The 13,856-nt window shown below is 47.6% G+C and overlaps 1 protein-coding gene across 2 annotated transcripts in view; it reads left to right on the forward strand.

Annotated features, from left to right (window-relative positions):
• Positions 1 to 11,277: 11,277 nt before the first annotated feature.
• Inpp5a (inositol polyphosphate-5-phosphatase A) overlaps positions 11,278 to 13,856 on the forward strand; it is a 186,765-nt gene continuing 184,186 nt past the window's right edge. The window contains exon 1 of one of the 2 annotated variants that reach the window (XM_021167526.2): positions 11,278 to 11,654. In XM_021167526.2, coding sequence (XP_021023185.1) covers positions 11,580 to 11,654 — 75 coding nt within the window. In that variant the 5' untranslated portion in view covers positions 11,278 to 11,579. The remainder of the gene's footprint in view (positions 11,655 to 13,856) is intronic. The other variant, XM_021167525.2, reaches the window with a different exon arrangement.

A 13,856-nucleotide genomic window follows, 5' to 3' on the forward strand; every position in this document is an offset into this window, starting at 1 on the left:
TCATCCATGCCACTTTCGTTGTCCTGAAAGCCAGGTGGGAACCTCTGGCCTGCACTCCTGACTCCTCTCTGGGCTGTCATTGGAGACAGACAGCTAAGAGCATCTATTCATTCTCCTCAAGGAGTGAAGATACACTATGACTGATAGTGAACAGCTTACTAAGACCAGCCAAAGCAAAACTAAACTTCTATGACAAGAAAAGGTCATGACAGAGTTTGTAATTAACTTGAATAATTAAATTTCTTTCTTTCTTTCTTTCTTTCTTTCTTTCTTTCTTTCTTTCTTTCTTTCTTTCTTTCTTTCTTTCTCTCTTTCTCTCTTTCTCCTCCTCCTCCTCCTCCTCTTCTACTCCCTCCCCTTTTGAGACCAGATTTCTCTGTGTAGCCCTGGCTATCATATAACCTGCTCTTCAAACCAGGCTGGCCTTGAACTCACAAGGCCTTCCTGCCTCCGTCTCTTGAGTGCCGGGATGAAAGGCATGCACCACCACCACCTGGCCAATAATCCAGCAATTATTATCATTTTTAAAAACAAGGTCTTAAATAGGCTCAAGGCTGTTGTGGAACTCACTACAGAGCTGAGGATGTCCCCTGAACTCCCACCTCCCAAGTGCTGCTATTATAGTCCTGTGGAGCTACTTAGGGAGGAAAGTTCCTTTTAGTAGAGAAAGGAGTATAATGTGTATACCCAGAGACTTATTTTAGAATGGACCATCATCACCCAAGATAATATAACAAAGTAATTGAATAGTATCTTCTCACTAGAACAGTATCTTCTCACTAGCTCAGTGGGATCTCTGTCTACTAAGTTTATACATTTTCTAAGACCTAATTGTCCCATGTGTGTGCCAGGGACAGTACCTAGCACTCAACATACACCAACAAACAACAAACGAAGCTGCCAGGACTCATGAAATTTAGAGGATATGAGAAACAGAGTTTCCACTATGGTATAGCAAGAGCCTGTTCTTGCTCCTTTTGTTTGTTTTTTGAGACAAAGTCTCACCGTGTTGTAATAGACTTCTGAGTGTGTGACCTGAAGTTCACTCTGTAAGCCTTGAACTCACAGAGATCCATCCACCTCTGCCTCTTAAATGCTGGGATTAAAGGCATGTGCTACCACACCCAGATTTTCAGCTTTTCAAAACTTTTTTTATTTTTAGTTCTTTCCTCTAACAATGGTTTGGGTATATTTTTGAAGTCTTCTGTAGACTCAACAATAGACAATGGAAAGCAATCTTTTTCGTTTGTCTGTTTTTTTGTTTTTTTGTTTTTTTTTTTTTTTGGTTTTGTTTTTTCCAGACAGGGTTTCTCTGTGTAGCCCTGGCTGTTCTGGAACTCACTTTGTAGACCAGGCTGGCCTCGAACTCAGAAATCTGCCTGCCTCTGCCTCCCGAGTGCTGGGATTAAAGGCGTGTGCCACCACTCCCGGCTGGAAAGCAATCTTTGTAGAGATGATTTATTGAAACACAAAGTTGCAGAAGGGATGTTATGGCTGGTCAGAGGATGACTGACCTTGAGAATGGACTGTCAGGGTTAGCCTTGCTGACTATGATTTTAAGAAAGTGGGTATCTTCAAAACCATTCTTGTTTCAACCCTAAAATAAAAAAGCAGCTTTGGCATCATGATGGAGTGTTGTCAGCACAAAGGCAAACGTTCTTTTTGAGCTTTTCCTGGATTCAGTTCAGGTTTTGTTTGTGTATTTGGGGGTGTGGGGTTGGAGAATGTTAGGTGTTTAGGGACCTATGTACCCTTTGGCCGCAGAGGGTTAGCTCCTTACTAGGGATGCATATTTTCACTGGGGGTTCTACCCTGTCTGCTGCAAAGCACTTTGATGGTCCCGAGTATGCTTCTGTCTGACTCATGGATCAGACCACTGCTTGCTGCCTGCTAATTTTATGTAGATAATTTGGCCCTGTCCACGGCCTGTTTAAGACAAAGGAGAGGGATTGATCTCCTCACCCAGAAAGAATAGCAGCCATTGAACCCACACTACCCCTCTATGAGCATCCTGAGATGGTCAGGAAGGCTCAAAATGACCACGTAAATCCTCAGTCATTTCCTTGCAGCACTGAGAGACAGCTCTGGATCTGAGTGGCTGGGGAGCCCTGGGCTGCAAGGCATGCCTGAACAAGCTGCCTTCCTCCTATTGGGAGCTCTTATCAGCATCAGTGACTTTTATGGAGCTGGTTAAGTGCAAAATAGAAGGGCTGGGAATGGAGCTTACAGGTGGATGGAGTTTGGCTCTGGTGGAGCAGTTGGCTTTGGATGGAGACTCCCAGCAATCTAGCAGAAGGGGGCCCCTGAGGGTAGAAGAGAAACTACAGAACAGAGATTGTGGTTATTGGTGAGGGCTCTGCCTGTGCTGCAAGCTCACAGGTGGCTAAGGATTTGGGGAAGGTCTGTAAATGTATAGTGACTTTACAGCGCACTCTTGACTAGTGATTTACTTTCAGGGAAGAGTCTGTATCCTTTGGTAGTGCTGGGAACAAAGTACTGGCTACATTTTGACAGGCAGCCCTCAGAGTCAGGGCTTTTTGAGAGCCTCTTCTGGAGTGCAAACTCTCAAGTGCCCACCTGCATCCCTCTTTCAGGTGATATCAGATGTGAGCTGTTGAGGGTCGAGTGGTCTCCAAGCTCCTCTTAGCCAGACATCCTACAGTTGGGGTAAAACTGTGGCCTGGAAGCTGTTCTCTAAGACATTTCTGCAATGGAAGTGCCACGGCACCTTTTCCGAAGTCGTAGGAATAGATGCCAGTTAGAATTCAGATTTTTCTTCCCAAGGTCAGTAGCCCACCCAGCTCATAAGTTGCTCATTATATAGGGCTTCTGCATACTTAGGTGTGTAACTGACTAAGAAACAATACACTATCACTACCTTAGAACACATAGACTCTATTTTTCTTTACATCAACTCAAGCCAACAAATTAATTTATAACTTCCTATGAACAAAGAAGTATGGCTTATATTATTGCTCATAAAAATCGTCAGGATACATACACATCATTGTGTATTCACGTCTTAAACTTTTCATAGTGTTAGCTTGGTGTAGTGCCCTTTGATACAGTGTATGGTACAGTCCAGATTTATTCTGTGCCATACAGGGAGACAACTGATTCCAGTGGTGTCTGCTGAACATTCTTTCCCCATGGCATTGGCACCTTTGGCTTCCTATCCTTATGTCCCCTGAAAAGACTTTGAAATTTTATGACAAGTCATGAAACCAGGTAGTGTGAGTCCAAGATCCAGGCTTAGATCTTTTTCAAGACTCTCTCCCTTGCTCTAGATCCTTTCTCTGTGTCTATGTGTTTTAGTATCAAAGTATCAACTTTTATGAAGGACAGAAAAAAAGAGGAAGAGGAGAAAGTGTGGAGGAGGAAGAAAAGGAAGAGAGAGGAACAGGAAAAGAAGGAAACAGAAGCTGGGATTATGTTGAATCTGTAGATCAATAGAGGGAAATTCATATTTTGCCGCCATTGAGCCTTCCTTCCACGATCATGGTACACTCCTCTGCTTAGTGTTCGATCAAAGAGGCTGCTTTGTAGAGGGGCATCAGTCACCCTTTATATCCTACTTATCTGGTAGATAGATACGCTGGCAAATTCCTAGAAAGTCCTAGTATGTGCTGTCTATGTGCGCCTGGCTGCTGCTGAGATCGGTTTTCTGATTCCTTGGGTTGGAGTTACAGAAACTTGTGAGCCACCATGTGGATGCTGGGAACCTAGCCTAGGTCCTCAGTAAGAGCAGTGAGCATTCTGAACTGCTGAGCAATTTTTCTAATTATGCAGTATCAGAGCGAATCTAACAGTGAAAGGGTGTAACCAGTTCAGCGAATTAGCATGTGTGTATTAGGTGACCTTTATTGATACAACCACTAGAAGCATCTAGAAACAGTTTTAGTTTATCAGAAAGCACTTTATAATTATAAAGCATAATATTGGGATTAAAGAAGAAGCCCAAACTGTGTACATGTCATGACCAGAGTGCTGACTGTCCAACTAAGGACAACTATCAAAATAATGCTACAAGTGGACGCTTTCCTTCCATACTCTATGTATGAAGTGTTGTCGTTTTCTGATGTTCTTTGGTCAGTGTTTAACTGTGTGCACAGATGAATGTGTGCATGTATGTGCAGGTACATGTGTGTGGCAGAGATCAGCCTCAGGTGCCATTCTTCAGGAGCTGGTCACCATATTTATTTTTATGTGCATTGGTGTTTTGTCTACATGTGTGTCTTTGCACCACATGTGTGCCTGGTGCCCATGAAGTCTAGAAGAGGGTGTTGGATCTCTTGAGACTAGAGTTACAGAGGGTTTTGAGCTACCATGTGAGTGTTGGAAATCGAACCAGGGTCCTTTGGAAGAGAAGCCAGTGCTCCTAACCACACCTTTTTTTGTTGTTTTTGTTTTTTGATTTTGTGACAGGGAGGGTCTCTTATTAGGAAGTGAGGCTGGCCAATTTAAGCTAGGCTGCATGGTCACTGAAGCCCCAATAATCTATCTGTCTTGATCGCCCCAGCAATGGGATTACAAGCATGCATGCCCATGCCTGGCTTTTTATGTTGGGGCTGGGGACCAAACCCAGGTATTCATGCTTGCAGGGCAAGTATTTTGTCAACAGAGACATCTCCCTAGCCCCCAGCATATGATTCTTCCATGGTACAGTTCAGAAAGTCACCATGCACATACCATCTGACATACAGTACACGTACGTGTCCCTTGCCTACCTGCACTGAGGATCTCAGCTTGTTGAAGAGAAGGACTTTAATATTCATCATCTTAAGTGAGATTATTTATATTCACACCAGGTAGAGAAGCCAGTGAGAGACTGTAGAAACAAATGAATCCGTCCAAGTTCAGCTTGATCAATCAGCAGATTTATTGGAATAATTTACAGAAATATGGGTGTCTTGGGAAGCTGCATAGCTGAAAAGACCACCCCATTATGTGTGGCGATCCACAAAAGCTATATGATTTTGCTGCACAATTTGCTACATTGGTGTTGACTGCTTATATAATCTCAGGGTGAGGCCTCATACATTTAAAAAAATTTTATGAACCTACGAGTCTTTTAATCTTCTTGTGAGTTTTAAAAGCTTCATGTTCTTGGTGAGTCTCCACCCAGCCCCAAAGGAATGTTACCATTATGAGGAAACAGCTATAGAACAGCACCTAGTACATATTTGTCGAATGAATAATCAGGTTAGCGAGAGCATGCTTGCAGGTTAAGGCTGCAAGTTGCTGCTTAGACAAGCAGCCGATCTGGAGTCCTACTTGAGCCCAGACTTTGCCCCATCCTGCTGACTCTGGAAGTTTCTATTTTTTTTAAGACTTATTTTTATTATTTTAATTATATGTTTGTATGGGAATAGGGCTATGCATATGAATGCAAGTGCCCACAGAAGTCAGATTCCCAGGAGCTGGACTTATAGGTAATTAGTTGTAAGTCACCGGATGTGGGTGCTGGGAATTGACCTCAGATCCCCAGGAAGGTATCTTAACCACTCTTAACCACTGAACCATCTCTCTAGCTCTTATTTTCTCGTGTACAGAACAGAAACAGCTCTTAAGACAGTTCTGAGGAACAGCAGGGCACATTGTGATCCACTCTCATACAGCTGGAATCTGAAGGTGGTAAGTGCTACCAGGCCTATCACTGTGGAGAGGACCCATCAGACTCAGGGATGCCCTCCTTTCCTGCAGGGCTCTTAGGTGATAACATGTGTCAGCAAACTCTAGGATCAACTGGGCATACTGGTCCACATCTGTAATTTAGAATTTTGAGGTAGGTAGATCATTAGGAGTTCAAGGCTAGCCTTGGCCACAGAATGAGACCTTATCTCAAAACAAACAAGTATGCCCAACTAGATAGTTAAAAGTGGGTGAAGATGCATGTTGCCAAGTCTGAGAATATCACTTTGATGTCCAGGATCTACATATTGGAAGGAGAGAACTGACTCTCACAGGTCACACAGGTTGGGTAAATGCGCACACATAAACACACAGAGACACAGACATACAGACATAGACATAGATATGGCCCCCTCAATCAAAAACATTTCCCAGCATAAGGGTCTCTCCACCCCGTTATCCCTACCAAAAGAGGATTGGAGCTTGGATTCTTTCCACTCTGCATCCAGTTAGATTCTGTCTACAGAAAATTATCCAATACGTCACTTAACCTCAGTGTTGTGGTATGCAGCGACAGGGATGTTGAAGCCTGGCTATGAAAAGAGTGGAATGTACCTAGGACCGTGAAGTGCCATATGGTAAGGGTAACTTCTGAATGGGACCCAGAATACTCACAAGGAATATGGGTTGTAACCCTTCAACCTGTTCCTAGCTCTGAATCTGAAATTCTCTTAGAGTAAGTAACAATGTGGCCAGTGTGCTGCTCTTTCTAGGAAGGCTACAACATAGAGTTTAGCAAATGGTCTGGATCTAGTTTCCTTCATGGGGCCTCCAAATCCTCTGGCCAAAGACAATGGATGTCACCATAATGGGACTCATGCTGTCTCTGCCACCACCTACGGCTTCTGTCCTTGCTGGGGTCTATGCTCTCATTTCATCTTGGTCCTGCACACACATACACACACAGAGACCCCCCAGACTGCACCTGAGAAGTGAGGAAAGCCCAGGAAAAGGAGTGTCTTTACTGCTTTTAGAAATGTGGATTTGAACTTGGGTGAAGTGAGCACTATTTCTTCCTGAAGACTGGATGGTTCTGGACCCAGCTTTGCCTGACATCTCACTGATTCATATAGTAAATATTTGTTGAGAACTTTTTTATGAGGCTAGCTCTATAATACTATAATAGGGTAAAGGGGCAAGCCACATGGAGGGAGGGGCCAGTGTGGGACCTGAGATAAGAGGACATCAGCCAGGCTAATGAGACAAGTGCTTGCCAAGGTCCTGAGGCCAGAGCTAGGGTGTCACTGAGGAGATGTTTTAGATATGAAATGGAGAAGAAAAGGGGTGTGTATAGGTTTGTGAAAGCTTTCTTTGAGTCATATTCAGCTGTGGAGGGCAAAGGCAAGGCGTGGGACCCGGGTGAGGTCAGCCAGGAGGAAGTATGCCCCCAGGAAGTACACAATCAGGACCCCAGGATTTGGGTGGGCCACACAGAGAGCTTAACAAAGGAAGGGCCAGAGGGATGCTCTCCATAGTGTAGGTAGGTCCTGGCAGGTGTGTCATGAACATTAGCGCAAGCCTTCAGGAGCGAATAGAGGCATCAGCCTCATTGGAAGGCTGGCTGAGATCCAGCCTAGGAACTGGCTTTTGAACTAGAAGGCCAGTAGGAATTTTTTTTATCATACCTTTGTAGTATGTGGGTATGAGGAGCCAACCGACACCCTGGAAGACAATGGCTCCTTGACATGCTAGGCAGAGACTCTAGGACATCTTTAGGACAGGGTTGCAGTAAAGACAGAAAGATGCAGGGACATAGCAAGGTACAGGATAAAGGAGGGTTTGTATGAAAGCAGACTGATGATTGAAACGCCAGCCTATGAGCTGATGGGACACCCCAGGAGGAGCATCCTGGATGTGTGATTGGTGCCTCATCTCCCTGAAGGGCTGGGGAGTCACAAAGTAGCTAGCTACCAGATAAAACAGCTTGATGCTGTAGCAGGATGAATATTTCCACAGTGAAGGGTAAGAACAATTGCTAGGGTGGCTGGTGGTCCAGAGAGAGGAGGCAGGATTTCCGCTGACATCTTTAGTGATGAGGACTCATGTGGGACACCAAGAGGTCTAGTGCTCAGTGGCTGTGCCCCTGAGTCTGAGGGTGCCTTGGATGTGGCAGTACGTGCTCTTTAATTTTTTGAGTTTTTTTCCCCTCCCCAGTTAAGTTTTCTCTACTTTGGAAGTAGACTCAGCAAGTACATAGCACACATAATCAGATTCGAAAGGCAGCCAGAAAGGGTAAGGGACGGGAAGAGGTGAGGGAGGGGTGCATGAGCGTGACTGAACCCTGGAGAAGCAGAGAGAGGAAGCTGGAAGCTGAGGCACATGCGTGCATGTCTGTGTGAGTGTCTTGTGGGCATGTGTGCATTGATAAAGGATGGGATCAGCATTGGGTTTAAAGTTTTTGGTGCGGGGTGTGTGTGTGTGCCTTGTGGAAGAGAATCTGAAGGGCAGAGGGAGGGCGAGGTGCTTGGACTTGGAGGTAACATTTGCTATCAATGATGTGAAGGGTGAGTCTGTGATAGGGAAAGGATGTTGGAGTGGGACTATGACTACCCACTAGGGTACCGGAGGAGTCCAGAATGGATAACAAGTACAAGAGGGGGCTAAGGCTGTAAGGGTGAGCCATGCTTGGAAGGATAAAGGAAGGACAGAATCTGATGTTTATGAAGGAAGGGGGTTAGGACAATACTCACCTTGGCCAGGGGGTGCTGGTATATGAGGGAGAAAATGGCCTGAGGGGAGGCAAGGAAGCGATGCCATCTTTCAAAACAGGTTACAGGGAACAGCATGCCCTATATTTGGTTTCTATTAAGGGTATGCTTGCCAGGTATAGCGATGTACTATTATGTAGCCCTTGGGAGATGGAGACAAGAGGATTAGGAATTCAGCACCGGCCCTAGCTGTGTGAGACCTGGTCCCCCTTCCCCACAACAAAGACAAACAAACAAACAAACAAGATAATGCTTGGCATGTGTTAACTTTGTTGAATTATTCAGCTCTGTGGGGATGGCAAAATGACACAGACAGGAAGTTTGACTGCAGAAATTTATTTCTTACAGCTCCAGAGCCTGGAAATTCAAGTTCCAGCCCAGGGCACTCCTGGTGTTAGGCAGAGGTCCTCTCGCTGTGTTCACATGAGGTCCTCTTGCTTTGTTCACATGACCTTTTATGTGCAGCTGGAGGGGCAGAGGACAGAGGATTTCTGATCCCACTTTTTATAAGGACACTAATCCCAGTAGATCAGAATGCCCCCCTTCAGGCCCCTGTAACTTTAAAGACCCCAGGATAGGCCTTATTTCTCAATAACTGAATGTGGAGTTAGGGCTTAAGTCTATCGAGTCTGGATGGGGTATGCAATTAAGTTCACAGCAGACATCTACTACTGAGTGGTGTGGACACTAATCAGTCGATAGATGGATTTTTGTGGAATACAAGGGTTGAGAGGTAGACTAGGGACAGGGAAAGATAAAGGCAAACCACACTGCAGCTTGAGTTTGATGCTACAGCAGAGTGTAGCATAGCATGCCGTATGTCTGTGCAAAGTGGGATGAAGATGGACACTAGTCTTTGCTTCTTTATAGCAGCATTTCCACGTCATTGGCAGTGCAAATTTGCCTGCTCCCATCATGCATCTTGGCATCATGACAACCCCAAACCCAAAAGGGCAGAAGAGAGAATAAACCTTATTTTGGTAAAGTGCCAATCCATTCTTAGAATGTCTTTCCCTAACTTTAACTCTTGAATAACCTCTCTTCTTCTAAAGCTTGTCTATAAGATAGAGCATTCAAAAGCATTGCCCCAGGTTTTTCTCCAGAAGCCTGCACACACTCACTCCTTGAGTGTGGACTTCTCTCTGTAATACGACTCTCTCTTAATTCTTTTCTTTGTCGCATCTCTGAATTCTTTCTCAGATGGTGCCAAGAGTTGGGAAACACTTGGTAGGGAGCATGTGGTTACTGGGCACTGCGCTGTAAGCACCAGATACTCATTTCAAAGCCTTGCTGTGGGAAGCTCATTAACATTGCTAAATGCTAGTTACACACTGGATGATGTTCACATCCATTGCGTTAAGTAAATGCCCTGTTAAAATTAATTCCGGCGGTTGTTAACCTCTGAAAAGTCCATCTATAGCGGGCAAGATGGCTCAGTGAGTAAGAGCCCTTGCCACCAAGCTTCGTGACCCGAATTCAAATCCCAGAACCCAGGCTATAAGAAGAGAACTGATAATTGCAACCTGTTTTCTGTAGCGTATGTGTCTGAACCAATGCACACCATACATACAAACTAAATACAAAATTAAAGAATGAACCCAGGAGAATAACTGTTGTTGCAAATAGGGTTCTGGTATGTCTGTAGTACTGTTTCTTTGGATGCCTCCTCGCAGGCTACAGCACAGCAGCCCCACCGGACAGGGCTTTCTGGAGGCCTAGACTAGCAAGGGTTACCTAGCTCACTATATGTTCCCTACCAGCCCCGTCCCACCTCCAGGACCAACTGACTCTATCTCAGAGAAATTTCTTGATTCCTTCTACATGTAGGACTGATTCTGTTCTTCTAACTAGCATACCTCCCTGCCCCCCACCTCCAGCTCTCTCTGGTGGCTAAAATTCCCGGACTGACCACATCCCCAACCCTGGGAACTGTCCCTGGGTGTGGCATGGGGGCCACAGATGGCTATCCAAACACCTACTCTGAACTTTTTCTTTTTTGGGTGGGAGGGGCGGGGTATGGTCTCAAGCTAGTTTAGGTTGCTATGAGTTCAGGTTAGCCTCGAACTCATAGCAATCCTGCCACAACTTCCAAGTACTGGGATTACAGGAGTACACCAATGCGTTTGCTTCTTAAAAGGATTTATTAGTTTTCTGTTTCTGGATGCCAACAGCTTTCTGTCTTGTAAGCAAAGTGCTATATAAGGAACTGGGTGGACGTGTTAGGAAATTGCAAAATCCCATACAGTTGATCTGCAGACCCACTCTTTGCAGACCCAGAGCTGGGACTGGAGGAGGCTCCTCCTTAATTCTCCGTGGCCCTGTTCCCTCCCACGGTCCGCCTACGTTAGACTCCCCGTACCGGCGAGGGCCTGGACCCAGGCTGAAGACCGGTTCCACGGGAGGGGGGGGGGGAGCAGGACAGAGGTTCCAAGGATCTCCAGGGCTCCCAACAAGAAGGCGGGCTGTTAGTCGTCCAAACTCGCGGCTCCTTTAAGAAGCGCTTTGGTAGCAGGGTCGTGACGTCATGGGAGTGGAGGGTGGAATATGCGCGTAACCGCGGCAGGGCGGGGCAAAGCCAGGGGAGGACTCAGGGGCCTGACTGACAGGAATGCCCCATAGGCCCGCCTCTCCCCCCGCCCATCTGGTGTTGGCTCCGCCCCACCCCAGGCTTAGCTCCTGTGAGCAGGCCCGCCCCTGCACAAACCCCACCCCCAAGCCTGGCTCGGGCCCGAGAACCCGCCCTTCCAGCGGACCCGGAGCCAGGGAGCCTAAGACCCAAGTCTGTAGATTGTGTGCAGGCCCCCGCCCCACAGGGAGGCCCCACCCCCGGCGCGACCGACAGCCCCGCCTTCTAGGGTCCCACCTCCTGTGGGGCGGGACTTGTCCCAGCCGGAGTCGGCGGCGGCGGCTGCGGGAACTTTCCCGGCGGGTCTAATGGCTGCGCGCGGGCCGCTGTGAGGCGCGGCGGCGAGCGGGCGCGGGGCCGCGGAGCAGCGAAGAGCCGCGACCGCGAGGCTGGAGCCCCGGCCAGGCCCGGTCCGACCCGCCAAGCCCGCGATGCGCCCCTGTGCTGTCCCCCGGCGCAGCTGACGCCCCGCGGCCCCGCGAGACCCCAGCCCTACCGGCCCCGCAGGAAGCGGCCGCCGCCACCCAGTCCAGAGCCCGCTCCGCCCGGGCACCATGGCGGGGAAGGCGGCCGCCCCCGGCACCGCGGTCCTGCTGGTCACGGCCAACGTGGGCTCGCTCTTCGACGACGTAAGTGCCGCGCCGTCGGCTAGGGAGGGGCGGTTACGGGCTAGGAGTCTCCCAGCCCGGGACCCTGACATCCCCATTTCCAGTTGGAGACCCTAAATTCCGGCCCCTACAGCGTCTTCTATAGCCGCGGACCCCGGGCCAGTTGTCTTTGGGACGGGTGACTCTGATGCCCCCTACCCACAGCTGGAGACTCCGACCAGGAATTTCCCAAGCCCCAGACAGACCCTGACCCCATAGCAGGGGGGTACCCTAGGCCAGGAAACTTCCAGCTACACACCGGGACCTTAACACCGCTTTTCTGGTACCTGAGACCAAACTCGAAGACTCAGTTTTTGAACCCCTGTCATAACCCATACTACAGAAACCCAGACTCAGTCCAGATCCTTGAATCCTGATGCTGGTTCCTTGCTTTGCTCCCGAGACAGCAAATCCCTATCCTTTTCCTGCTCAGGAACTCCAGAGCCACAAGTACTGACCTGGAATTTTGACCCAGAATCCTGATACTTGGATGTCCTGGCTTCCAAACCCAAGCATACGCTGACCCCAGGTTTTCTGATTCACCCCCTGGCCCCAGTCTCTGACTCTGATCCCCCAAGTCTGATTTCTGATTCCAGAAACCCAGCTTTCAAAAATTTTGGTCCTAGTCCTCTCAACCCATACCACACTGACCCTGAACTCCGAGTCTCTACCCTAAAACCTCAGATCCTACACCTACTCTTGGCCCCAGACTGGGGTCCCTGCCTCTAATTCTACACCCCACCTCCTATCCCTGAACCTTCCTCCCAATAGACCTCAGTCCCAAACCTTGAGCTCCATCATCTGAGTCCTGGTACCTAGATACCATCACTTGGTCTGGTCTTCTGAGGGGCCTGAGGGGTGAGGCACCTCATTTTGCCATGTAACTTGCAATATCACTAGTTCTCAAATGAGGTAGCTCTATTCAAGCCTTGGGGGACTTTATATTCCTGTTTACTAAATGAGAAGGTGCTGAAAAGCTCTTCAAGGCCAAAAAATGATGCCAAAGGCCTTTATCTTGTAGAACGGCTTCTCCAGTCCCACCCTGGAACCCTGGGCTTTCTTCTCCTCTGGGAGGCAGAAGGGAGCTGAGGCCTGGGGCACTGGGAGCTCCCTGGAGCAGGCTGGGGCTGACCTAGTTCAGCATTGCAGCCATGGTGCCACCCCGCTGTTGGTACTTAAACTGCCAACCCAAATAAAGCAGGATGCGGCTCCAAGTGGCATGCTTGTGTAAGAAGAAAGGGTAATGCCACAGATGAAACCTTGGAGCCACTGACTCCCCTTCCTCCCTCTCCATCCCCTTACCTAGGTGAACAGTTGGGATGGTGCCAGGGCATGGATACAGGCCTGATGTAGATTTCAGGCGAGGGTCCTGTTTCCTTCCTGGCAGAGAGCATGGGAGAAGAGTCTCACAGAGCTGGGTTCACAGCCAGCGTAAGCTTGGCTTTTATTAGTAAAAGGCAGGCGTTATTGCTATATTTTGTTATTTTCACTTACAGACATGCCAGTGTTCTAGTTCCCTGCTAGAGAGGCACTGTCTGTCCGCTCAAGCAATGGACAACTTGCTGTAGTTTCACGTGTGATCGTTTTTCCACCAGGGCCTGTATATTTAGCATTCTATTCTAGGCCTTCCAGTAACATGTCACTGTAGCGTGGTTTTTGTTCAGATGATTCAGATCCGTTAGCTGTGGCTTCAAAGCCTCAGAAATGTCAGGAAAATTAGGCATGGTGGGGCACTTTCATCTCCAAGGGAAAATAATTTTGCTGTGAGAAACATTCTTTCTAGTAATTTTTGATTCTGAGTTCTAGAGTTTTTGTTGTGTTTCAATTGGATACGTGCATACTTCTTTCCACTGATATTAAAGAGGGTGACTTAATTCACCCTCTGTATGTATAGAGCCCTTACATAGCTCTCACTGGCCAGGTACTTAGAGTGTGGACTAGGCAGATGGCTCTACCTGCATCTGCTGGGATTAAAGGTGGTATAACCACTATGGCCACCTTAACCCACTTTTTAGCAACATGGTATCTGAATTTTTACTTGTTTTCTTAAGGCTCTCTGAAGTTTTACACTATATTTATATCGAAAAAGAGTGTCTTTTTTTTTTTTTTTTTGGTTTTACGAGACAGGGTTTCTCTGTGTAGCCCTGGCTGTCCTGGAGCTCACTTTGTAGACCAGGCTGGCCT

The sequence above is a fragment of the Mus caroli genome, chromosome 7 (genome assembly GCF_900094665.2).
Source record: "Mus caroli chromosome 7, CAROLI_EIJ_v1.1, whole genome shotgun sequence".
Lineage (NCBI taxonomy): Eukaryota > Metazoa > Chordata > Mammalia > Rodentia > Muridae > Mus > Mus caroli.